Source organism: Crassostrea angulata, chromosome 5 (assembly GCF_025612915.1).
Source record: "Crassostrea angulata isolate pt1a10 chromosome 5, ASM2561291v2, whole genome shotgun sequence".
NCBI lineage: Eukaryota > Metazoa > Mollusca > Bivalvia > Ostreida > Ostreidae > Magallana > Magallana angulata.
The window spans coordinates 54,465,319-54,490,601 of NC_069115.1; the positions used below are offsets into that span (position 1 = coordinate 54,465,319).

The 25,283-nt window shown below is 35.9% G+C and overlaps 2 protein-coding genes across 3 annotated transcripts in view; one reads left to right on the forward strand and one right to left on the reverse strand.

Moving 5' to 3' along the window:
* LOC128182732 (uncharacterized) overlaps window positions 1-1,559 on the forward strand; it is a 39,578-nt gene extending 38,019 nt beyond the window's left edge. Inside the window, exons 51-53 of the mRNA XM_052851466.1 lie at window positions 150-219; window positions 1,039-1,105; window positions 1,437-1,559. Coding sequence (XP_052707426.1) covers window positions 150-219; window positions 1,039-1,105; window positions 1,437-1,544 — 245 coding nt within the window. The 3' untranslated portion in view covers window positions 1,545-1,559. The remainder of the gene's footprint in view (window positions 1-149; window positions 220-1,038; window positions 1,106-1,436) is intronic.
* A 7,338-nt stretch (window positions 1,560-8,897) lies between these two features.
* On the reverse strand, window positions 8,898-25,180 carry LOC128183519 (activating molecule in BECN1-regulated autophagy protein 1B-like). 2 transcript variants are annotated; one of them, XM_052852550.1, is made up of 16 exons: window positions 25,041-25,180; window positions 21,089-21,238; window positions 20,794-20,852; window positions 16,840-17,023; window positions 16,149-16,324; window positions 15,930-16,022; window positions 15,571-15,704; window positions 13,117-14,352; window positions 12,775-12,862; window positions 12,298-12,443; window positions 12,076-12,186; window positions 11,616-11,801; window positions 10,874-10,971; window positions 10,492-10,548; window positions 10,124-10,263; window positions 8,898-9,790 (listed from the first exon to the last, which is right to left on the reverse strand). In XM_052852550.1, the coding sequence occupies exons 2-16, from the start codon at window positions 21,212-21,214 to the stop codon at window positions 9,616-9,618; spliced, it is 3,009 nt and encodes a 1,002-aa protein (XP_052708510.1). In that variant the 5' UTR covers window positions 21,215-21,238; window positions 25,041-25,180; the 3' UTR covers window positions 8,898-9,615. The 2 variants fall into 2 exon arrangements, with proteins under 2 accessions (XP_052708510.1, XP_052708511.1); XM_052852551.1 differs by lacking the exon at window positions 25,041-25,180 and adding an exon at window positions 21,457-22,250.
* Between the last annotated feature and the right edge of the window lie 103 nt (window positions 25,181-25,283).

Genomic DNA, 25,283 nt, shown 5'->3' on the forward strand with positions numbered 1-25,283 from the left:
AATTTTACCCTACTTCAACACGCTTGAATTGCAATCGTTTTCGCCATTTTACGCATTATTCTCGTACATACAACACGTGGTGTGTTCCGCATGAGCGAAAGTGTTATGTTTTTTCTTTAATTTTATTTACTGGTATTCATATTTTGCAGGTGCCCCCGGTGTCATCACGGGCATTACGTTGGGAGTTACCTACCCTGATAAATATCGCTTGCATAACATGTAAGTATGTCTGCTTGAATACTCTGTAGTCTGTAAATACTTCAGTGAGTAGAGAGTCTGAAAAGTATAACATAGCAGCAACACAACAATTAGACAATGAAGATGTATCATTAATAAAAACGTGAATGTACCATTCCCTATAACATATTATGCAATAGTGTAACTGCACAACAAACATCGTCGAACTAAGCAAATGTACTCGCGGATCCCCATATTATTTCTGTACAAGACCAGATCAGAGGTTGTTTGGGAAAGAAATCGAGAATTACTGAATCGAACTTGAACTTTCAATAAGAAATCAGCGCCTAAAATCCTGGTATGTCCGTCTTTTTGAAAGATGCAGCAAAATTACTCACATTTTTTCTAATGGAAATTTTGGAAATTTAGACATTTTGTCTCAAGCACATGGCTTACAACTTTTCCTCTTTGATCAATTCGTTTACATGTATATACAAAGCGGTGTGTATAGCATTTCGTCATTAACACGGTTGTAAGCCAAAGGTCCAACATAACAACAGCTATGATACATGTATAGTGTTTTTCAGACAGTAATGATCTTTTACAAGAATCGCTGGATATGCACAAAAGTTAGATAATACTTAAAAGATACAGTATATTCTCATTTTTAAGTTTAAGATAACATTTGGATAAATAAAAAAGTCTTGGAAAGCAAGTAATGCACCTTTTGGCAGTTTTCATAGATTAAATTCGTTTTTATTATTTTACAATAACTTAGTTCTGTCGTTTGAAAATCAATAAAGGTCATTCTTTGGCAAATAAACAGTAAAAACAGTAGCTTAAAAAAATTTCCCATACTAGGTGCTGGCTATCATTAGACAGTGGGGCACTCTTTGGGTTTCTGGGACCAGTGGCTCTCATCGTTTTGGTAAGTATTGTACTGTTGTCAAATACCGTATCCTTCAGATGACCTTGATTGCTTTCTTGTGACTCAGAACGAAAATGTTTATTTGTACCATATGCTGCGACGCAAATACAAGCCTGTCAATTGAGTCATTGTCAAGTTTTTTAATCATAAATTTTCTCTGTCTGTTTCCCCCCAAACCTTACAATGGGTTTAATCTTGTGTACTTGACTGACATCTCATATGACTGATTGAAGCTCTGTTTTGATGTCTATTTTGCTGTAGACATTGCTTGTCAGTTCCATACAAAATGCTTCTCCCGGATCAGACTGATTGTGAACATTTTCTATTGAAGGTTAATTTGGTCATCCTCATCACCCTGGTAATCACTATCTACTCGACCCAGCTCGCATCCACAGGGACCGTTAGGAGGAAAGCAGTGTATGTAGAAATGTACCGGTAGTCCATTAATAACAGCACTGTATGGCATGCAGCATAATAGAACACAATGAGTCTCTCTTTTCTAAAGAGTTCTTAAAATGATTGCCGCAATACCTCCATTAACGGTATACGGTATACCATATTGCTATGCAGAACACAATGTGTCTAGATCCCCTTTTAAGAGAGCCCTTAATTTGATTGACCTAATACACTACCGTAAAAATTAATAACAAAGAATTTACTAATTATGAAGATTCGAGAAGACCTTTTAAAGAGTAATTATCCAAGAATCATATATTCTGTTAACTAAGCATCATCGAATATTTTAACTTAACTTATATTTTTGTAATTGAATTGTCTGACAGTAACCATGATCGTCAAATTTCATCAAATGTCAACGAATTCTGTTAGCGTTTTCATCTATATAATAATAAAACATTCAAACATATGTCATCATTTTTCTTACAGAATGGGTATTCGCAGTATATCGACCCTACTTCCGGTTTTAGGAATCACGTGGTTGTTTGGCTTTTTATCCGTCAACGAACACGTGATTGCGTTTCAATATATTTTTGCTATTCTTAACTCTCTACAGGTGAGCTTAAATTAAATAATATACATTATTATATTCAGTAACACTTTTTAAAATACATGATTCTACTTTACAGTTAAATGAAGTTTTACAACTTGCTTGCCGACTCTTGCATTGCGTTGAACAGTACATGTATATAGTAACGTAACACTATTCGATGCACTTGCGCAGTTTATTTTTCTTTGTAGATTTTTTTGCTGTTCAACAGATGATTTTATTTTTGTCCATTTTTTTTCAGGGATTTTTCATATTTGTATCAAACTGTTTACTGAATAAAAAGGCAAGTATATCATTATTTTATTTTACTGATACTAAAAGTATATAATATTGTAAAGATTTATATTTGCATCTTTTGTGTCTCTTCACGCCATTTCAAACTTTGATCGATTTATTTAGGTGAGAGACACAATAACAAAGAAATCTCAGAAACAGAGCACCATGATAACCCACAGTTCACAGGATAAGGTAGGTCAAAGTTCATGAACCCATTACTGGTCAAAACATTTCTCTGTCCTGGGCTAGTATTTTTTTTTTTCATAAAAAAATGTTCTCCCATATGTAAATAAGTGAATCAAGTATTTTTTTGAAGAGCTGTAGCTTTTTCTTTCAGATGTCGTTTGTCGCAAACAGTGAAGTTGGAGAAGAGGGTTTAACAGAGGTTTTTATTCACTATCATTTACCTTTAATTTAATAAGACTAAGCACTGGTTGTTTCTCTCGTGCTAAAAAATATGAAAACGAAATAAAATCCAGCACCGATAAGTCTATGATAATAATATTTCAGCATATTTTATATTGATTTTGTGTAAAAAAAACTTGAAAACAAAAGCTAATCGCATAGAAATTGACAAAAGAACAGTTCTGAATGACTTTCCGTTTTTTACAGATTACTAAAAAATTGTCCGTCAAGAAGAGTGGGAGGATCAAAGCACTCAACAAGTCCCTCTATAATTAGAATATATATAAAACAAATGTAATTGTCTATACTGTACAGTTTATGTTTATTTTCTTTATCTGTATTTACTTCGTTGTTGTGATTATTTTTTGTTATAAAAACGACATAGCTACTTGTGTGTCTTTTTTACTTTATTGTGTAGTTCCAGCTTTGTCCGTCGATCTATTTTAATATACAGCAAAATGATTCACATTCGGTTAATCGCAATTCGTTACGACCGGTTAACCGTTTACTCTAATCAAAATATACAGTTTTTAGCTCACCTGAACCGAAGGTTCAAGTGAGCTTTTCTGATCACCCGTTGTCCGTCGTCCGTCCGTCCGTCCGTCCGTCCGTCTGTCTGTCCGTCCGTCTGTAAACTTTTCACATTTTCAACTTCTTCTCAAAAACCACTGGGCCAAATTTAACCAAATTTGGTACAAAGCATCCTTATGGAAAGGGGATTATAAATTGTTAAAATAAAGGGCACAGCCCTTTTCAAAAGGGAGATAATTGCGAAACAGTGAGTATAGGGTGCATGTCTTTAAAAATCTTCTTCTCAAGAACCACAGCAGCAGAAATGCCAATATTTACACAAAAGCTTGTATATATAGTGAAGATTCTAAATTGTAAAAATCGTGACCCTCGGACCAAAACTGGGGCCCCAGGCGGGGTTCAAAGTTTAACATAGAAATACATAGGAAAATGTTTAAAAAATCTTCTTCTCAAGAACCACTGCACCAGAAATGCCAATATTTACACAAAAGCTTGTATATATAGTGAAGATTCTAAATTGTAAAAATCGTGACCCTCGGACCAAAACTGGGGCCCCAGGCGGGGTTCAAAGTTTAACATATATAGAAATACATAGGAAAATGTTTTAAAAATCTTCTTCTCAAGAACCACTGCACCAGAAATGCCAATATTTACACAAAAGCTTGTATACATAGTGAAGATTCTAAATTGTAAAAATCGTGACCCTCGGACCAAAACTGGGGCCCCAGGCGGGGTTCAAAGTTTAACATAGAAATACATAGGAAAATGTTTAAAAAATCTTCTTCTCAAGAACCACTGCACCAGGAATGCCAATATTTACACAAAAGCTTGTATATATAGTGAAGATTCAAAATTGTAAAAATCGTGACCCTCGGACCAAAACTGGGGCCCCAGGCGGGGTTCAAAGTTTAACATAGAAATACATAGGAAAATGTTTAAAAAATCTTCTTCTCAAGAACCACTGCACCAGAAATGCCAATATTTACACAAAAGCTTGTATATATAGTGAAGATTCTAAATTGTAAAAATCGTGACCCTCGGACCAAAACTGGGGCCCCAGGCGGGGTTCAAAGTTTAACATAGAAATACATAGGAAAATGTTTAAAAAATCTTCTTCTCAAGAACCACTGCACCAAGAATGCCAATATTTACACAAAAGCTTGTATATATAGTGAAGATTCTAAATTGTAAAAATCGTGACCCTCGGACCAAAACTGGGGCCCCAGGGGGGTTCAAAGTTTAACATAGAAATACATAGGAAAATGTTTAAAAAATCTTCTTCTCAAGAACCACTGCACCAGAAATGCCAATATTTACACAAAAGCTTGTATGTATAATGAAGATTCTAAATTGTAAAAATCGTGACCCTCGGACCAAAACTGGGGCCCCAGGCGGGGTTCAAAGTTTAACATAGAAATACATAGGAAAATGTTTAAAAAATCTTCTTCTCAAGAACCACTGCACCAGAAATGCCAATATTTACACAAAAGCTTGTATATATAGTGAAGATTCTAAATTGTAAAAATCGTGACCCTCGGACCAAAACTGGGGCCCCAGGCGGGGTTCAAAGTTTAACATAGAAATACATAGGAAAATGTTTAAAAAATCTTCTTCTCAAGAACCACTGCACCAAGAATGCCAATATTTACACAAAAGCTTGTATATATAGTGAAGATTCTAAATTGTAAAAATCGTGACCCTCGGACCAAAACTGGGGCCCCAGGGGGGTTCAAAGTTTAACATAGAAATACATAGGAAAATGTTTAAAAAATCTTCTTCTCAAGAACCACTGCACCAGAAATGCCAATATTTACACAAAAGCTTGTATGTATAATGAAGATTCTAAATTGTAAAAATCGTGACCCTCGGACCAAAACTGGGGCCCCAGGCGGGGATCAAAATTTAACATAGAACTACATATGAAAAATGTTTAAAAAATTTCTTCTCAAGAACCACTTCATCAAAAATGCCAATACATACACAAAAGGTTGTATATATAGTGAAGATTGAAAAAATCGTGACCCCCGAACAAAAGTGGGGCCCCAGGAGGGGTTTAGATTTTAACATATATAGGAAAATGTTTTAAAATCTTCTCAAGAACCATCGTGCAACTGTTTGGGATATTACTATGCATACATGTACATCCTTAAATAATGTAGATTCAAAAAATTGTAACTCCCGGACAATTGATGGGCACCAAGAGGGGTTCAAAATTTAAACATTTTAAAAAACAAAGGAAAAGTTTAAAAATTTTCTTCTCAAGAACTACAATGTTTTAGTTAATGGAATATCTATGCATGCATCCTTCGCTTATGTAGATTCATAATTCGTAAAATTGTGACCCCCGGACCAATAATGGGGCCCCAAGATGGGGTCAAAGTTTATTATAGAAATATAAAGGTAACAGGTTAAAAAATCTTCTTCTCGAGAACTACAATGCTTCAATTTGTGAGATTACTATCATGCATACAACCTTGGATAATGAAGGTTCGACAGTTTTAAATTAGTGACCCCTGGACTAATACTAGGGACCCAAGATGGGTTTAAAGTTAAATGTAGAAGTACCGGTATATATGGAAAATGTTTAAAAATCTTCTTTTCGAGAACTACAATGCATCAATTTGTCAGATAACTACGTAAGCACCCTCAGATAGTGTAGATTCGAAATTATAAAAGCCGTGACCTCAATCTAATACTGGGGCCCCAAGAGGTGTTCAAAGTTTAGCGTAGAAATATAGAGGGAAAATGTTGAAAAATCTTTTTCTAGGGAACTATAATGCTTCAGCTTGTGATATAACTATGCAAGCATCCTTAAATAATGTAGATTCCAAATAATTAAAACTTTAGCACTGAACTAATACTGTGGCCCCAAAAGGGGTTCAAAGTTTAACATAGAAAGATATATTGAAAATGTTTTTAAAAAGTTCTTCTCGAGAACTATAATGCTACAGTTTGTGAGATTACTATGCAAGGATCCTCAAATTGTGTAAACTCTAATGTAGTGGAACCAAGAGTTATCTTTCTTAATGTTCTGTACAGTCTGAGAGTTATTCCTCTTGAAGTGGAACTCTTCTACGTTCAGTTTTTCAGGTTGTGTACGTGCGGTCCCACCGCAGTGCTACACATTTTCATTCCTATGTTACTATTTATGTTGTTCAAGCCAACCATAAACCTCGGACCATTACTGGGTCCCCAGAAAGGGGTTCAATGTTTAAAATAGAAAAAGCATATGCTACGAAATGTAATGTTACAAGGAACTGCTGTTCAGGTGAGCGATGTGGCCCATGGGCCTCTTGTTTGCATAGTGTTCTATTTTTTTTAAATCTGCCTTTTTAATGCCACAGAAAGCACGATATTTTGTAGATATGTTTACAAATAATAATTCAAAATTAAATTTTTAAAGAAATTGCTTTTAAATATACAACTTTTTATATTTCATACGACTAACCAATAACCGATTTTGTAACCGGTCACTTTCGTTCCGACCAACCGGTTATAAATTGACATTCCTATATTAAAATACAAAGCGGTGTTTATAATATTACATCATAAAGAAGGTTATAAGCCAAAGGTAAAAGGTTCTACACAACAATAACCTGTGTAGTGTTTATCAACCATGAAAGATCGCGAACAAGACTAGTTGGTTATGAACTAATTAGACATGACCTATCTTTTGAAAGATATTTTAAAGTTAAAGTTTGAAGATAGCTTTTGGATATCTCCAAACAAGTGGTACATCTTTGGACAGTCTTCAATTCGTTTTATTTTACAATAACTTAATTGTTCTGTTTCTGAAAACTGAGAAGGCCATATTTTGACAAATTAAGAGTTGCTGCAGCAGTTTCCTTCCTTTCACTGTGTTCTTACAAAGGATCGAGTAGACCACTTTTTCGAAGCAAAACAAAACCAATGGAATCTTGAGTTCTATTTTTTTTTTTAAATTGTTACCACCCCTACTCCATCGTCAGAAACCCATAAATTTTAAACAATAGAGCTATATATATTAAATGTATGTATTTTCTCTCCCGAAAAAGAAAACCACAGAATAGGTTTTCAAATGGCATATGACCACGCTATTACCCACTGCCGTGCATCTTCTTGATAAATGACTCTCTTTAGCTTTATGAATAATATTTGGTTTGCGTAATTATAAAGTTGTACATAACATAGATTATCTGTGTCTATTTCTACACATTGTATGTGCCCAGGATGTAATTTCAAAAGACAATTTTCAGCCAAGTGCTGTTAAATAAAAATCTTTTACTTGATGATCGAAAACCAGTGAACACTTACTCATGGGCTAATACAGTGGTGAACTCCAAATTTGACTGCAAATTACATGTACTATATATATATATAGTATTTCATACAATTTACCATGGCGTTTCTTGCGCGTATCCAGAAAAAATTCCAAAAACGGGGGGGGGGGGGGGTGGGGGGTGGGGGGTGGGGTGCGACGGTTATTTGAATTTGCCGGGGGTGGGGTGGGATCTGAGGTAATTTTTATGATGTAAATTTAGAGATATTGAATTTTGCAAGGGGGGGGGGGGGGGTCTGTCGAACCCTTCTCTAGATCCGCACATTCGTTAATTCAAATTTAAATACAAGAAATCAATTCTTATACCTAAGTATGCCAATTGTCGAGTCATTACTGCGAGCGACAACATTCATCCTTCATTGTTTTTTCGTTTAAAAACGCCAGTTAATATGGATTTTGAATTTATGTTTATTAGACTATTTACGGTAATTCTAACAGAGAACCGACGACAAAATACTACTCAGCGAAAAGTAAGTTAACTTCTGATTGCGCGTTTAGAAAAGGAACACTCAAAATTAAATGATTCTTATCTTTAACATGATAAAACAGTGATACATTTTTTTCACCTGGCATCCAAAAAATACCCCGGTATTTCACAGACAATTAAGTTGTATGTCTTTTACTTTTTAAAGTAATCGGAAATTCTTTGTTTCATACATGTGTGTTCAAAAACAGAGTTTTGTTTGTAATGTTTTGACACTTTCAAACTTTAACCTTCATAAAAATATTAAATGTTTTACATAATATAGAAACAAACCATATTTTATACTCGAATTTTCGAACATATCTTGATGAATACTTTATCGTTATACAGATTCTTAAAGTTTACACAAAAATTTTATATTGCGATTTTTTCCACGGAGTAAAAAGTAATAAACAACCTAATTAAATATCAATGAAGAAGTTTTGTCTTCCAATTTTACGCATATTTTTGTGAATTTTATGAGAGTATTTCTTTTTCTAATTTACTAGCATAGCTCAGCACACTAATTAGAAATGTATGATCAAATAAAGATATACACCAACTACATATTTTTCATAGATTTAAAAATTTCAAACATATATTTCCTCTCTTTTGAGTGGCCATTTATAGAAATCACCTGTGTAAGAAAGAGAAAGAGAAAGACACATAAGTAGACTGATTAACAACTTCAACGTCATTCATTTTAAGGTAATTTTCATCAATGGGTAAGAGCGGACACTTTGTTAAAAAACATTCTCATATGGTTGAATAAATAACCGATAGATAAGAATATGTTGTAATGCACCGATATTTATTTGATTTTATAAATAAACCCATAACAAAACAATACACAAAGCATTAAGAATGACATTTAAAAAATTGGCAATTTTTAATACATAATTGTATTACAACAAGTACTTGTACATGTAAAAAAAAAAAAGATTCATTGCTTGACAAAGAACAAATCTATTCTATTAAATGTTTAGCTTGCCCTGCAAGCACGTAAACTTAATACATTGAAGTATGTATGAATATAAGTATAATTTCATTCAAAGATAAATCTGTGACTGTGATTTAAATCCAAATTAAACATGTTCAATACCAAGAAATATCACAAAATCAGCACTTTTCAATAAAACATGATTTAAGGGATTTTGCAATGGAAGTCTACCTCATTCAAAAAAAAATTAAATAAAAAAAACCAAAAACGAAAAAAAAAATTCTCTTCTCACAAACCAGAGAAATGCAGATGGAGAAATAATGAATGGATTGAGTTCAGAGCATCTGACATAGGACATCCTCACCAGCATTTCTTAAATTAGATGTTCTTAAAACATATAGAGCAAGCTATATTTCGCAATTAATCTATAATGTAGATCTCAAAGAATTGATAAATGACTTGCAATGCAATATGCAATGAGGATACTTGATGAAATAAAATAATATCTTTAAAAAATGGATATTTTTATTACACATTTTTCACAATTGTCTATGACATGTTTGTGGAGTTGTTACATGCTGTCATCCGTGTCCGTCTGGGTGGACGCACTCCGCCTAACACCAGGTGTCTGGGTGGAGGTGTTTATACGCGGCACATCCTGTTCACCTGACATTCTGAGCATGTGCATCAAGTTTCGCCTGATGGATCTATCATCAGAGTTATCTCCCGCAACAGACTTTTTTGTTCTGAAAGATTTCAGATTATACAGTACATGTAAATAAATAAAAAAAATGCTTACATTTAATAAGTTTACATTCATAAATGCAGGGAATGGCGCCTCAATTTTTATGAATTTTATGGCCGCCCTTTACACAAACATATACATGCTCAACAAATTATGAAACAATTCTTATAATTTATCAATCTTACAAGTAAATCCAAGAAACACTCATATGTCCAAATTTATCTTTGAAAAATTGACGTTCCATGAAAATTGGCCACTAAAAAGTTAAATGATACCACAGGACAAATACATTTCACAATAAGATGTTCACTGCTGACAGGACAGCACCACCTACCCTGGTCTACAGACATGTAGATCTCCTCGATTTGTTCCATACACGATTCCCTCCCCTGATCCAGGCATCCATCTTGCCGAGTTTACGCTGACGTGAGTCCGAATGTCCATATCACAGGGGTGCATCACATCCGTAATGTGCTGATAAAGAAATGATGATGCATCAATATCTGGACATATGCAGGTTGTGGAATATACTAGGTCAGCAAGTTTCATACAATTGCAAGGCCCAGATGGAGTATGTTATCTACTGACCATAATTCCATTTCTGATCATATAAATTTACCCTACCAATGATTTTAATACATGATAACAAAGAATTGTGCATGTTGAAAAATAAATCAATCATTTTATAAATTGTTTTCATACCTGCATAGACTTTTCTCCAGCATATTTATTATCTAACTTTAGAATTTGAGCAACAAGCTGAAAAATAAAACAAAAATTTGTAAGAAATCTTTCACAGATACCGTATGTATGTATGCATAAAGTTTAAACATTTTCTCTCTTACTCTCTTCAACTTCAGGCCTCAGGATCATGAAGCAATTTCAGACTTCAGTCTGTATACAATTTTTGACTTAAGTGTAAAATTGCTTCACGATCTAGATGATAATAAGAGCACTCAAACTAAATAACTGCTGACCTTCCTAGATTAATATCACCGATAACATTTAGTATAAATGTTCATTATGATTAGCAGGTGCTCTCTGCTTGTGATCAGCAGGTGCCCTGTGACGGTGCTAGACGTACCTGGTTGGGGGTGAACACCCAGGAGAGCTGTTTGGCGGCCAGCCCCACCATCACATACCCGCTCCCTGGGGACAGGCTGACTGATATTGCATTAGGACCTACAACACAAACCATTGATCATGATATTACATGTAAAGAATATGGTGTATTATTATCTTAAATACAGTTAACTTCATGTGTAATCATATCAATAATAAACATTCATATACACAGTCTAAGAAATTCATGCTTTAATAGTTATGTACTCTTGATGCACTTTTAAAGTTTGAATCTATCAGGGTTGTCATTAGAGTTTTGGTACAGAGTCTATGCCTGTCACTAACCTTGGTGCCATTATATCAACAATATACAATGATATACAGTCTCCAAAATTCAGGCTAGATTAAATGTGTATTACAAGAATTTTTATCGAAGGACTTAGATAACGTCACAGAATGATTCCTATACATGTATACTGTAAATTCCTTATATTACGCGAGTACTTAATTCCGCGATCCCGCTGGTTTCTACCAAATCGCGAGAATATAAAATCGCGAACGTTGAACTTTTCTCCTTATTTCTTATAGTTTTCAACTCTCAGAAAATAATGGCGAGATTTTAAAATCCGCGAAGGATGCTTCTCGCGATTTTACGCGGATATTAATTCCTCGCGTTTAATTAGGAATTTACAGTATCACTAGAATTGTATAACCCCCCTGTAAGTTACATTCGCCTGTTACATGTATCAAAGTAAAATATTTACCAAAACTTTTGGTGAAGAGACACTGTCCTCGAGTCTTTGGCTCGAGCGAGTAAACTGCCATGATGTTGTCATCAGGGAATCCCCGATGACTCGGGACGAAGGTGGCCAGCATAGTGCCGTCCTGCGACAAGTTACAGCTGGCGTCGTTGTGAAGCTTACAGTGCTGCACGACTATGTTGGATTTTGCTAAATGAAAAACATTAACATTTTTATCAGGACTTTTTTAAGTATTGCTTGAACTAGCCATTAAAGCATTATGAATGTAATCTGTGAACCAAGTATTAAATGTGTGGGAGAAATTTTGGTCAGATCTGCAACCAACATCTGTTTGCAGATAGTATTTGCAATCGGATTCAAATGGAAGTAAATTAATCCTCATGGATTAGTCATGAACTGACCATTCACTAACCACTAATGTTGTAATAATTCTTGTTGAACACAACAAAGCGAGACTACTTACTGTCCGTGAGGTCGGGTATATTGCACCGCGAGAAGTCCCAGGCCTGGATGCGGTAGGTGTGGTTGATTATGTTGGTTGCCACAGCCGGTTCACCACGTCCCATAAATGCATCTGAACAAACCAAATAAATAAGAATCATCTCTTTGAATAAGTTCTATGTGCATTGGTTTTTTTTCATACTAAGCTATTAAATATAGACCATGTATATGGTGGTCAGTGTACCTGCTATTGCTCTGTTGATGGCCGTCTGAATCGGGTCATTGGGCCGGTTAATTGTGTTGTCTAGGATACTGACGGAGTAGTGGGGGTGAAGGTGGTGCCTCTCCAGGGACTGCCAGGCGTGGGACGAGTCCAGTTCTCGGGGAACACTGAAAGTAGTAGCATGTGTTTAGCTTCTTACCACATAGAGAAGTTACTGTGAAATTATTTAAAAATTTCCTGGCGATTCAGTTTTTGTGGATTTTGCAAGACCCTTTCACTGACAAATTTACATCCACATAAAACATAGTATCATTTTATTGATTGTACAAGTAAATTAATAAAATGAAGCAACAACGAATCTGTGAAAAATTGATTATCAATGAAAATTATCTCCTGAGAATTTTGATGATTTCACAGTTCCCGATAAAGCAATAAACAGAATACAATAATTCATAACAACTTAAAAAAGGTCAATTAGACTAAGCGGTAGGCCCATACCTGTGAGAGTGAGAACCAGTTCTATCTGGTCTGGAGGATCGCAGCGCTGTCTCCAACAGGTGCTGTCCTCTGTCTAAGGAATGTGTACCTACAATACAAACAATAAGTGCTTCATGAAAACATGTGCTAAACTAAACCTATGGCAGGGGAGTTCATTGAAAAATCATAATCATAGTTATATCTTTACCATAATTCCAAATTTCATGAGGGTTCTTTGAATGAATGTATCCTCTGAATAAAATTTTAGAATTTTAATTTAACTCCGAAAGAAGAAGCAGGAGATATCTTGTGTAAACTGCTCTAATAGAAATTATTGTACTCAGAGAGAAATGTTTAACCTACTGTCTTCTGGTCGGCTGGATGAGGCCCCCTCAGCTTGCTGAGTATGTCTTGCAACGATAAATGACGGTCGACGTCCATTTACATCTCCTTCCCGCGCTGACAAGAAAGATACTCGATGGTGTTGTAACCTCCGTAAACTCTCATTAAACGTATTCCTCAAGTTGTTTATTCTCCTATCCAACTCGTTCATCTCTCGTTCGATGCGAGCTGTGATAGTGGCAAAGTTTTCGTGAATGCTGGCACAGATGTCTATATTATCCCCGACCTGTGTGAGACGGGCGTCACCCTCCGTGTTACTGGGTGCACTGTTGTTAGAAGAGACATGGTCCATGTTTGATGCCCCTGCATTGGGATTTTCTACTCGCCTAATTTCATGCATCTCTCCTAACTGACTAGGGTCTTGTATTGAGTGTATTTCTGGCCTCACCAGTGAACCATGTCTGTTGTAGGTGTACGGACGTGAGAAAGCACTTCTGGCCGATACATTGTTCATTGAGTTCTGTAAACTCCTACGCCTGGCTCGCAGTTGTGTGAACATCTCAGACTCACAAACTCGCCTGATGTGTGTTGTGTCAAAGTTCCCACAGACCGGGCAGTTGAGTCGGTCACAGTCTGTGTTTGAGGAATGATGGAGATGGTGCTCCTCGGAGAGGCCCCTCGAGGTCAACTCACTGAGACTGATGACCTCCTCGGCTGGCTCCTCTTCTGGAGCTATGGCGAATGCAGTTGTTGAAGCATGAACTTGATCATTAAGTATCCCACGGACGGATTGCGCCTCTGAGACTATCCTTACACCAGATGAAGTGTCCAGGGATTGAAATGGGGGACTAGTCTGTTCGGGAGACCTCTCGGTCACAATGAGAGTTCCAGGGACCCTTTCACTGCGAGGGTGATTGGAGACAGCTCTAGTTTGACTAGATTCTCCGTCTACACTAACTATGCTGGGCGGGGATTCCCCACTCACATCGTTGTCTGCTGATGCTCCTCTAGGAGGCTGCATAGCTAATACCGGATTGGCTGGACTAGATATCCCATCCATGTCTGTATCTGGGGAGGAGGAAGAGTTGGAGGCTCCCGAGGGGATTTCTGGTCGCTGAGACATTCCCTGCATGGACCTTTGTGAAGATTGAGTGATGTGGGAGGCGTACTGGCGAGCCAGACTGAGTCCCTCTTCATGGACCGGCGAGTGTTGGTGATTTGAGGCTCCATGTTGAGTGTTGGACACAGACTGGGGATCTGAAACAAGATTTTGATTGCAATCTTTCAAACAAGAGATGTTTGTGAAACACTTATGCCTCCCTCCTTTGGAAACATCCACAAAGAAAATGAACGTAAACTGCAAAAAACTCTGTTGAAAATTGCTCGATTGACCCGATATCGAACTTGACCTAGATATTATCATGATAAACCTGTATACCAAATTTCATTTCAATATGTTCATCCTCTGCGAAGAAAATGAGCCGAAACTGCAAAAAACTAGAATTTTCCTACGTCCAAGGCCCATAACTCTGTTGAAAATTGCTCGATCGTACTCAATATCGAACTTGACCTAGATATTATCATGATAAACCTGTATACCAAATTTAATTTCAATATGTTCATCCTCTGCGAAGAAAATGAGCCGAAACTGCAAAAAACTAGAATTTTTCTACATCCAAGGGCCATAACTCTGTTGAAAATTCCTCGATCGTACCTAATATCAAACTTGACCTAGATATTATCATGATCAACCTGTATACCAAATTTCATTTCAATATGTTCATCCTCTGCGAAGAAAATGAGCCGAAACTGCAAAAAACTAGAATTTTCCTACGTCCAAGGCCCATAACTCTGTTGAAAATTGCTCGATCGTACCCAATATCGAACTTGACCTAGATATTATCATGATAAATCTGTATACCAAATTTCATTTCAATATGTTCATCCTCTGCGAAGAAATTGAGCCGAAACTGCAAAAAACTAGAATTTTTCTACGTCCAAGGGCCATAACTCTGTCGAAAATTGCTTGTTCGTACCCAATATCGAACTTGACCTATACATTATCATGATAAACCTGTATACCAAATTTCATTTCAATATGTTCATCCTCTGCGAAGAAAATGAGCCGAAACTGCTGGTGGAACGACCGACCGACAGACCAACTGACAGACAGCAGCAAAGCAATATGCCCTCCCTTCTTCGAAGGGGGGCATAAAAATGGTAAATCACTACATATTAATATTTATCCCTCAAATTACCCTGTGTAAACAAACTCTTATTTCCCTTCTGAATAGATTTAATTTTCATAATGTTTTCCCAACTTGCATTGAGGTACATGTCATTTCAAAAATAATTTCTATTTCCTTTAATGATATTCCCTATTAATTACATTATGTCAACTACTAAGTGTGCGGAATTTTCCTGATAACAAAATCATTTTGTTAGCTGATTGAGAGTGCCTAACACCCCTCTTACCTTGCCCAGCCTCCGTTCGGTTGAGGACCCGATCTCTCCGTGACGCTTGAAAACACTCCACCAGACTGTCGTACACATTGCTCAGCTGCTGGGTCCGCGACGTGTTTGGGACCGTGTTTGGGTGAGTGTTACCGCTGAAACACAACAGAAAACTTACAAATCAAAAATATGGAAAATCTCCTACAGATAGACAATTATCAGTAAAAGTTTCTCACAAAGACTAACTATCTAACTAATACCAACTTTCTCACTAGTAACATACTCACTTTTTAACACAAAAAGTCTTTCTCCCAATTATTGACTTTCTAATAAGTACTGACTTTCTCACCATTATTGACTCTCTGAACTATCTTGCTCACCTGATGAAAGACACTCTTGAAGGGGGCCTGACCGTGGTGTTGTTGGCAATACCTGTGTATAGGAACTGACCCAGGGGGTCAAATTTAACCCACCTTTTAAAAAAGTAAAAATAATATTTAAATAATGCACATGTAACACTACTTCTACTTACTTATGTTCCACTACAATGACAAACTGCTTAAAAAATGCAAGGAAAGAAAAATATTCAAGAAAATCACCTGATTTTTTCATATTCATAGTTTGTTTTACAAACAACAAATGGTTCTGGTTGGCTCCAGTCCCAGAAGTAAATGTGATTGGTCACAGAGAATACAAGCACATGATCTGTTGGGTGAAAGGTTAGGGATGTGATCTCATAGTTATCCTTTGACCTCCAAACCTCTGTTCCAAAACCCTAGAAATAAGAACCATTATCCATTTAGAAAAAACCCAAAAACATAACAACTTAATTATATCTATATATAAGAGAGAGAGAGAGAGAGAGAGAGAGAGAGAGAGAGAGAGAGAGAGAGAGAGAGAGAGAGAGAGAGAGAGAGAGACCGTAACTGTTCTTTAAATGTGCCAGACAGACATGACCTTTGCAAATGAGTTTTATGACATTACCTATTCTTTCTCTCAACTTTTAACTTCTTATCTTATGTGCATTTTAGACATCAATAATATAAAACTTATTAAATGTTGTTATGACATCATACATTGTTCATTATCACATTATAATATTTAGGTGTTAAGTACATGCAGTGAATATGGTCCATCAAATCTTGATCTACCAAACAGGAAACAGACCCATATTCACAACCAGAATCATAGCATGTCATAGGGTGATACAATAATGCACCCATTGTATATTTTGTTAAACATGTGATAACAAATACATGTATATCTACCATGCAGAAAATTAACACCTACATGTAAATCCCAGATCCGGACCTCCCCTCCAAGACAGCCTGAGGCCAGGATCTGATTGGATGTGGGATGGAAGGCGATGCACCATGGGGTGCGAGGGTGGCCCCTCAAGATGTGGAGACATTTCCCCGTCGCCACATCAGACACCCTCACTGTGTGGTCTCCATGAGTGGAAGCCACCTTGGTCCTAAAACAAAACAAAACAATTCTTTTTTTTTTTTATCTCTATCCTCTTGAACAAAAAAAACCCCCAAAAAACAACCCACATATCAAACAATACTTATTTAGGCAATATATTTAAATGTGATGTCCATTAGTGTTCCTTTTTTTAAAAATAAATATTATCACAGAATTACTGTTTGACATTTTTAAAAGAAAGTTTGAGAGAACAATTTCTAGCTGATATTTGTATAATTTCATCTTTTAAATTAATACACTTACTGTAAATGTATCAATTTAGATGTGTATTCTAGTATTTAGCATTTTTGGCCAAAAACTGTGTCAGCTAAATCAAGTACATTACCAAATGTTACATACCATAAATAGGAACATTCAGAAAAGTGCAATATCAAATTCATGCTAACTTGTTGAAAAATCACTTTCTGCCAAATATTGCACACCCCAAATATAATACATTTACAGTAACGCATTTTATTTTGTCTTGATTCATGTAATTGTATACTGGGTACAATGGTTTTTCATTTGATAGTATGAATTGCTTTCTCTGAATAGAGGTATGTAGTAATGTTATTTGTAATTTATTATGTTTATAAGTTTATGGCTCAAGAAAGCAATCATCTAGCATATTCTTAACAGAACCAGATGAATGCAGTTATAACCACCCATTACTTTTTTATTCTCTTCCTTTTGTTTTTGCAGACAGCAAAGAAATGCAACATGAGTTATTGAGAGACTTTGCTCAATAAATCAGCTGTATTAAACAGAGCAGTGTTCCTATAACTTCCCAATATCCCCCCTGCATCTCTTCAATACTCCGTCACTCTAAACCATATGCTGCAGGGCATTTATTAGACATAAACCTCCCCCTTCCTGATGGTCTTCGAGTTGCTATGACTCTGTGTTTGATCAGTGATAAGGGGATCCTTTGAGCAGGGTTCAGACAGAGTCCATGTCCTCAGATGACCAGCCAATTAGAGAGCAGAGAACGGGAGCAGCTAGCCCGCTTACAAATGCCAGAGGTCAATCACAAAATTTATTAAAAGTCAAACCAGTCTGGGACATATTATTTGGAAGATTTACGGTAAATGAAACAATGACTTCTGATGAAGATAGGAAATTAAATATCCCAATGACTTTATTGCCACATAAATAATATTCTTGTACATGCCTGCATGGATTTGTGTGAACAATATTTAGTTCTTAATTTTATAATTTCATCAAAAATTATTTTACTGCAGGTACATGAAATAGCAAGATTTGCACAGCATAACTTGTGAGATCGTGTCCCCTTGCTTTCATTTCCAGCGTTTTGTGTACTGTGAATGAAGTTTGATAAACCCAGGGTGAGGAGTTCACGTCCTGGCCTGACATTTCCCCTCCATCTAGCTGGTCAGCAGACACTGTCCAAAAAATCAATGTCTCCCTATAGACGGCCTGGTCGGTGACTGAGAGAGAGGCACAAGGCATACTGCCAGTTAACATGCTGGGCACACACTCAAAATCACTAATCAAAGCTAAGAGTTTGTGATGGGAATACCTGTATGTATATTAATGAATTCAATTAAATCCTGTTGTATTCTGCTGGTGCTGATTTAGCATACCTGGCAGAATGAGATTGATTTAAAACAGATTTATTTCATTGTAAGATATGATCAATTTTTTTATCAAATCTGTATTACATGTATTTTTAAAATGTTATCTTTATATTGAAAGTCATCAAAACTATTAAAAGTCACATATAAAAACCCACTACAACCTTTTAAAATTGCTACAAAAATCAGCTTAATTATTCTTGTATACTATAGCTATGCCAGCCTCAGTATGGTGAGACAGGGATAACTTCTATGTCATTTCAACAGGTCGATTCAGCACTACTACCACTGTTTGGAACCAGTTTAATAGGACCTCTCTGGTGATAATCAGAGTTGGAGGTGGGCTGAAGACTGCCAAAAGATGAACTCAATAAATAAAGAGTGAGCAGGGCCTAATCCTGATAGAGCGATCTGAACTCCCGACCTTTGATAGGTGTACATTGAGACGTATTGATCCTGTGAGAGAGAGGTAATTGGAGGAGGTGGTGATGTAAGTGTTGGCTGGGTTACAGTGACACTGCCTCAGGGCACATGTACTACAACTAGTTGTCTACAGTACAACAGTCTCCCTCACTGACCAATACACACACCCAAAAGGATTGTGATGTAAGTGCTACCGTTAAGTAAAACATCATGATTTGGTCTAATGCCTGTCAGAGAATGGATAGTACATGTTAAGCTGACTGCCTAAAGTTATCAGCAATGACAAAAACATGTGAAATCTATCAGGCCAGTGTCTATATATAGAATTCTTTTTCTGGATGAACTTTTGTTTATCTTTTTTATATTCCATGAAAATGTATCGAATGTTTAAGTATAATACATGTACAAAAATATAAAAATGTGCTCCTTTAAACAAAATACATTTATTAGTCATGTACAAGAAACATGTAGGTGTTGAACAATCCAATGACATTTGCTTTATATAAGCAAACATGTCTAAGCATGATTAGAGTATGTATTTTTTTTTTCATAATTTACTAATTGTTAACTTAATCTCAATTTAACTTAATTTCAAAAATCAGAATTAAAATTTTACATGGCGTTCTAAAACATGATTTGCCACATCTCTCTGATTTGTTTTTAGTTTTTACCCAAGAAACTTCTAAACATACTTTGCATAACTACATTATTTTTAGTACTACATGTACAATATTGATTTAAAATTTTTGACTAGCCTTCTTACATGATTTTCACATGTTAATTAAAATTCCCTGTAAGTGACAGTGCACTCGCACTCAAATTGATGTAACAAGCTCAGTATTCTACCAAGATGAAGACAGACAAACACATTCGACCTACAGATAAAGGTCTGGGGGTTGTGAAGTTCCAAGCTATCTGACCGGTTCCTGTTTATATCTAACTTGTACCTGTTGGCCGGTCAGTGCCCGAGATAGTCTGGGGGGTCAAGCCACCAGAAATCACCAGATCACACTAATTATCCCACCATTGTAATAGGGCAGCGGAAGCCTGACCCGTCGCTGACCAAGCCTTGCTTACTCTAACCCTGGGCCAGGTTTACACAAGTTCTGAGAAGCAGTTGGATTAAATAAATAAATCTTCAGCATGTCTCTGTTATACGATTCAGAAATAAGGTCTTACTAGAGGAGTATATGGTGATAATTAGCATGCATATTTATCTTAATTCCTACTGAGAGAGAGAGAAAGAAAGAATAGAGGAGATAAAGTGTAGTAAAATCAACCAAATGTCTCCATTAATCCACACTGTCTGACTAATTGCATGAAAACTCACATAACATCAATCACTTCCTACACTATAGCAACCATTTCTGCAGACCATTCTCGCCACTGAACAAGGTTTAGGTGAAAAACCTCAGAAGACTGTCAATCATCAATACCCCTGATTATCTTAGATGGGAAGAAAGCTACACCATTTCCCTCTATTTTATTCATCTTCCAGAGTATTAACAAAGAAGTTCAACCTGTATTGCTTTGATACATACTGTTTATGTACACCTAATTACATGACCCTCTTCTCTGATTGTCATTATAACTCTTGACTCTGACCCTGATAACGATGTAATTAATTAATGGGACAACCTCACTATCTGATGTCACAGACTATATTGAGATGTTAGTCTGGTGGTCAGTTACACTTATAACACTGTGTTACAGACTTTATTGAGTAACTTGTCTAGAGGTCTGTTACACTTATAACACTTACCCATCAGGGCTGAAGTCCATAAGGAAAGTGGCACGACATTTCCCAGACAGTTCACACGGCTATAAATAGAAAAATTAATAGCTCTAATCACCATCCATTTATATATAAACATGATGAATGGTTGTGCTTTTATGTCCTTTATGATGATGACCACTTTGTTATTACTGATATATACTAAATACAGCACCCCTTGTCACTTAAAAAAAAACTTGAGTTTCGCTTAAATCAGGAAACTGAGACAGTAAAGAGAAAAAAGCAAAATATCACAAACAAATACACCTATAAGTCTCTGTACCTGGTTGATGATGGGTTTGGATCCCTTTTCTTCCAGATATTCCAAGGTTGCTGACTTTTGGAGTTTGAACTTGACCCTTCCTCTTTCTCTGTTGCTAAGGTAACTCAGCAAATTAAACTTGGTCATGTTGACACTGCTGGGAAATCACAACTAAGAAAAAACAAAAACAAACAACATTTAATTATTCATGCAGATTAACACCTTGATGCATGTACATAACGGTATCGAAAAATGTTTTATCCAAAAAATGGCTGGCTCATCACTGACAAAAAAGATAACTCATAATTGAATAAAAGTTCAAAAATAAGTTTATCACTTCATGTACACTGAAATGCTCATACAAGTCCAAAGTACCATACTGGTATTACCTAAATAATTGAGAAACCTAATCCAAACTCAAATAAAATCATGGTCTTTCATCATATGCTGCTAAACAGGAACTGTGCATTGTGCATATGCTTTTTAGAGCAACCAAAATGCAGCAAATTTACATGCTTCACAAATCCACTCTAAATCTGTATTGTATTTGTGCACACAGAGAAAATTGTTTGCATTTCCAAGACAAGAGCCAATAAAAACCAATACAGCATCAATCTTGGTCACCCTGCCGAGAAAGAAAGATCTGTGAGGGATGGCGATTGTTCCGTCCACTACCAAACATGCACTGCTGTTGACATGCCTTTTGTTGCACTTGATGCATCTGACCCCTCCTGTTGTCATCTGACAGGGAGCAGCTATGTCATTTAGCGTGAGGAATTCTAGCGCTGTTGTGAATTCCCCTCTCAAATAGTCATTATCCCTGATGGGGATCACAAAGGCCGGGCCCCTGTTCTGGGTGTCTGTTGACAATGGGATGCGCTTGTCGCTGGCTGTCTGACCCTACAGGTGAATCAGTCAGGTCCTCAGGTGACCCACTCACTGCACAGTGCAGTGTCCGGTCAGCGGTGCACCCAGGTCAACAGTTAAACTGACCTCTCTAACATTAAAATCGCCTGATATGACAGTTACAATGAATGTATTGGAGATAAGGTAAACCAACATGAGTGAAGAATACCAAGAGAGGCCCTGCCGTCCAAAATAAGTGTTATGTCTTGAGAATAAAAAAATTAAATAAGCATGTTAACCATTCAATCTGAAATTCATGCATCTTTGACAAAAGATAGAAGAAATGCCACCCCCCCCCCCCCAAAAAAAAAAAATAAATCTAAAAGTAAATACTATCATTTACTATCATTTACAGAGACAGGTTCATGTTCAGCAACCCCCGACATATTCTAAAAGGTAAGATGGCCGGAACTCTTAAAACGATGCAATACTAAACTGGACTCATATATCAGGGTTGTCTCTAAAAATTGAAGTAGAAGGAAGAAATAAAAAAAGTAGAAGGGGGGTCTGGGGGTCTTGCTTATAGCTACATTGTGTTGAAATGCAATAATAACCGGGTAATTAAGGCACTAAAGGCGGGGGAATTCCCTGCCTCCCTGCTCTTAGAGACAACCCTGATATATATACATGTATTGCTTGTGATGCAATCATCTACCAGCACCTATCTGAAACTCAGTGGATTTCAAATGCAGATTTAGGGAAAATCAAATTAGGATATATATTGGTAAAATTAAAACCAAGAGGGTTTTTATTGGGATGGGCGAGTTAAAAAGTGAGGAACAACTTGAGATGATCTGCTGCTTTCGCCCTACCACTGGCCACCATTCATACTCTAAAAGGGTTGACAAAATAAGAAAATTCTGGAAAGCAGTGTCAGATAAAGTGTGGACAAACATGGGACCTCAGGTGATATGCCATAATGAACAGATGCTTCCATGTAGCAATCCAGCATAATATTATTCCAGATTTTATAACATGAGCTTGCAGCTTAGCCAATTACTTAAATATCAATCATTATAATAAATGTTTTTTCATTAAATTTCTTCTCATCAACATGTTAAATACAAACCCCTTATAAAATATTCATTTCATTTTGAACAACATATAAATGTCCATATGTATTATTATGCAATCTGCAACTTATTAGGTTTGTACAGTGGTTAATGGTTAAAATGTTTGTCCTCCAATGAGGGACTAGTTGTCCCATATCAGTTTCATATTAATTTACATGCCCAAACCTTCCTATTAGTCCATATAATGTGAAATCACCATGCCAATTGATTTATTTTTGTGGAAAATTTACACATTTTGATGAAATTCCTAGAAATGCAATCAATACAGCAATTGTTCAACTAAAATCATATTCTATCAACAAACTATATATATCAAATTGCCCTGTTATAGTTTGTCCCAAGTTATTGCTTCCATCGCTTTTTGATGATTTTTAATAAAAATACATGCACATACCTGTGAAAGAAATACAGATGAAATCGATATAAGGGAAAATATCCAAAATATCTTCATTAACACATTATCATTTAATTTTCAACCATTAAAAGTTCACAGGAACAAAATCAAATTTCTTATGGAGATGTATGATGGAAAATGTTTACATCTTTTCACCATGTTCACCATTTGGAACTCACTCGGAATACCTCGCACAATTTTCCAATGTTATCATTCAGGCTTAATCATGGTGATGCAATGCAAAATCCCAGCAGACATTCTATTTTATAGTTATTTCATGTGTATTGAAACCTGAAGCAGTGGAGGGGGCATTTCAAAAATGATAATCTGGACATTTTTCATATTAGTGAATGAACATAGTTTGAGCATAAACATGATAAAGGTATAAATGATTATCGAAATATCAAGCGAAAAGTGTGGAAGCAAAAACCCGGAACAGAGTATAGAAAACAGTACTGTAGTTATCAATGATTAAGAATCATCATTAATTAAAGGGTAAATTTTATCAGAGACATAAATAACAGAGATTAGCAACTGATCGAAATCTTTCGAAAATCCTGCGGTCCCCATTGTAAAGTGTTCCCAGTTTAAATCAACATACCTTTCTAATAAACAATTATATTGAATTAAACAGCTAAAACCTATTACCAAAACATGAAACATATTAAATTTTCATGAGTTTATGTCATAAAAACAATATTAAAAAAGGAGTTTTAGGAGGCAGTTGGCTATCGGTCGTCCGAGATTTCACCGATGTTTTATAGCTGGCCAATTTTCTATATATTAATCTTATTTTTCAATTTTTTGTTTCAAAAATGTCTAAAACCTCTGCACACTTTTCATTAAAACAATATACTTTTGGTTGAAGATCACTATCTCAGTTTACTAAAATGTAATTCTCAAAGTAAGGTTGGTCCTGTACTACTTTTAAACAACAACACATGCTAATGGCAGAGTTGCCAATCTCTGATTTTATTTATAGGTTTTTAAATACAGCTGAAATATTTAAATATATAAACTTTTAAAACTGATTTTATTTTGTAGCCAACACCAAGAAATTATTTAATCCATCAATTACCTTTACAGTAGTACAATTAGTACCATTAAATTCTTCATGCAATTTACTACTGATATCGCCTCTTCACTTGCCTCGGATAGTCTTTAAAACACCATCACCAGTCCTGTAAATTCATGTGGTGCTCTTTGTTTACATGTAAAAATGGTGACTCTCGATCTCGATGTAAATTCAACATACTTGATTTTCAGAGGTCGGTAGCGTGTTTCAGAGAAAGTCTGAGGCAAATAAAGAGGCGATATCAGTAGTAAATTGCAGGAAGAATTTAATGGTACTATAATTGTTTTCACAGAATTTGCGTATAAATAAGGTAAATCAGTCCAAAACTAGCGCACGTTTTTCTGCGCAATAAATATAAATTTTTTCAATGGGTGGGCCTGTAGCTCTCCGGTCTGTCAAAAAATTTTTTTCCCGGAGAGCTACATTTCTGCAGCTATAATACATGTATACTTGTGCATAGAGGAAATTCGAGTTAATATTTCTATTTAGTCTTAGCAATAAGAAAATCTTAAAAATGAAGCATACCTTAGTAAACAAAATCACAAACTTTGAATAGGTCTGTGTTATATCCCGTGTATTGTTCATGTAATATTCCTTTCACATAATGTCATCGATAGTTGAGTTGTTTTCCTGCACAGTGCACTGTAGTCAACAAGATTAGATGATGGTTTTTTTCTGCGACGGAAAGCTCAATATATCTGAGAGACTTCCAAAACAAATATTTTCTGTCCAGCTTTCAATATTAAAGTTAGTTCTCCTGTGTAAGAA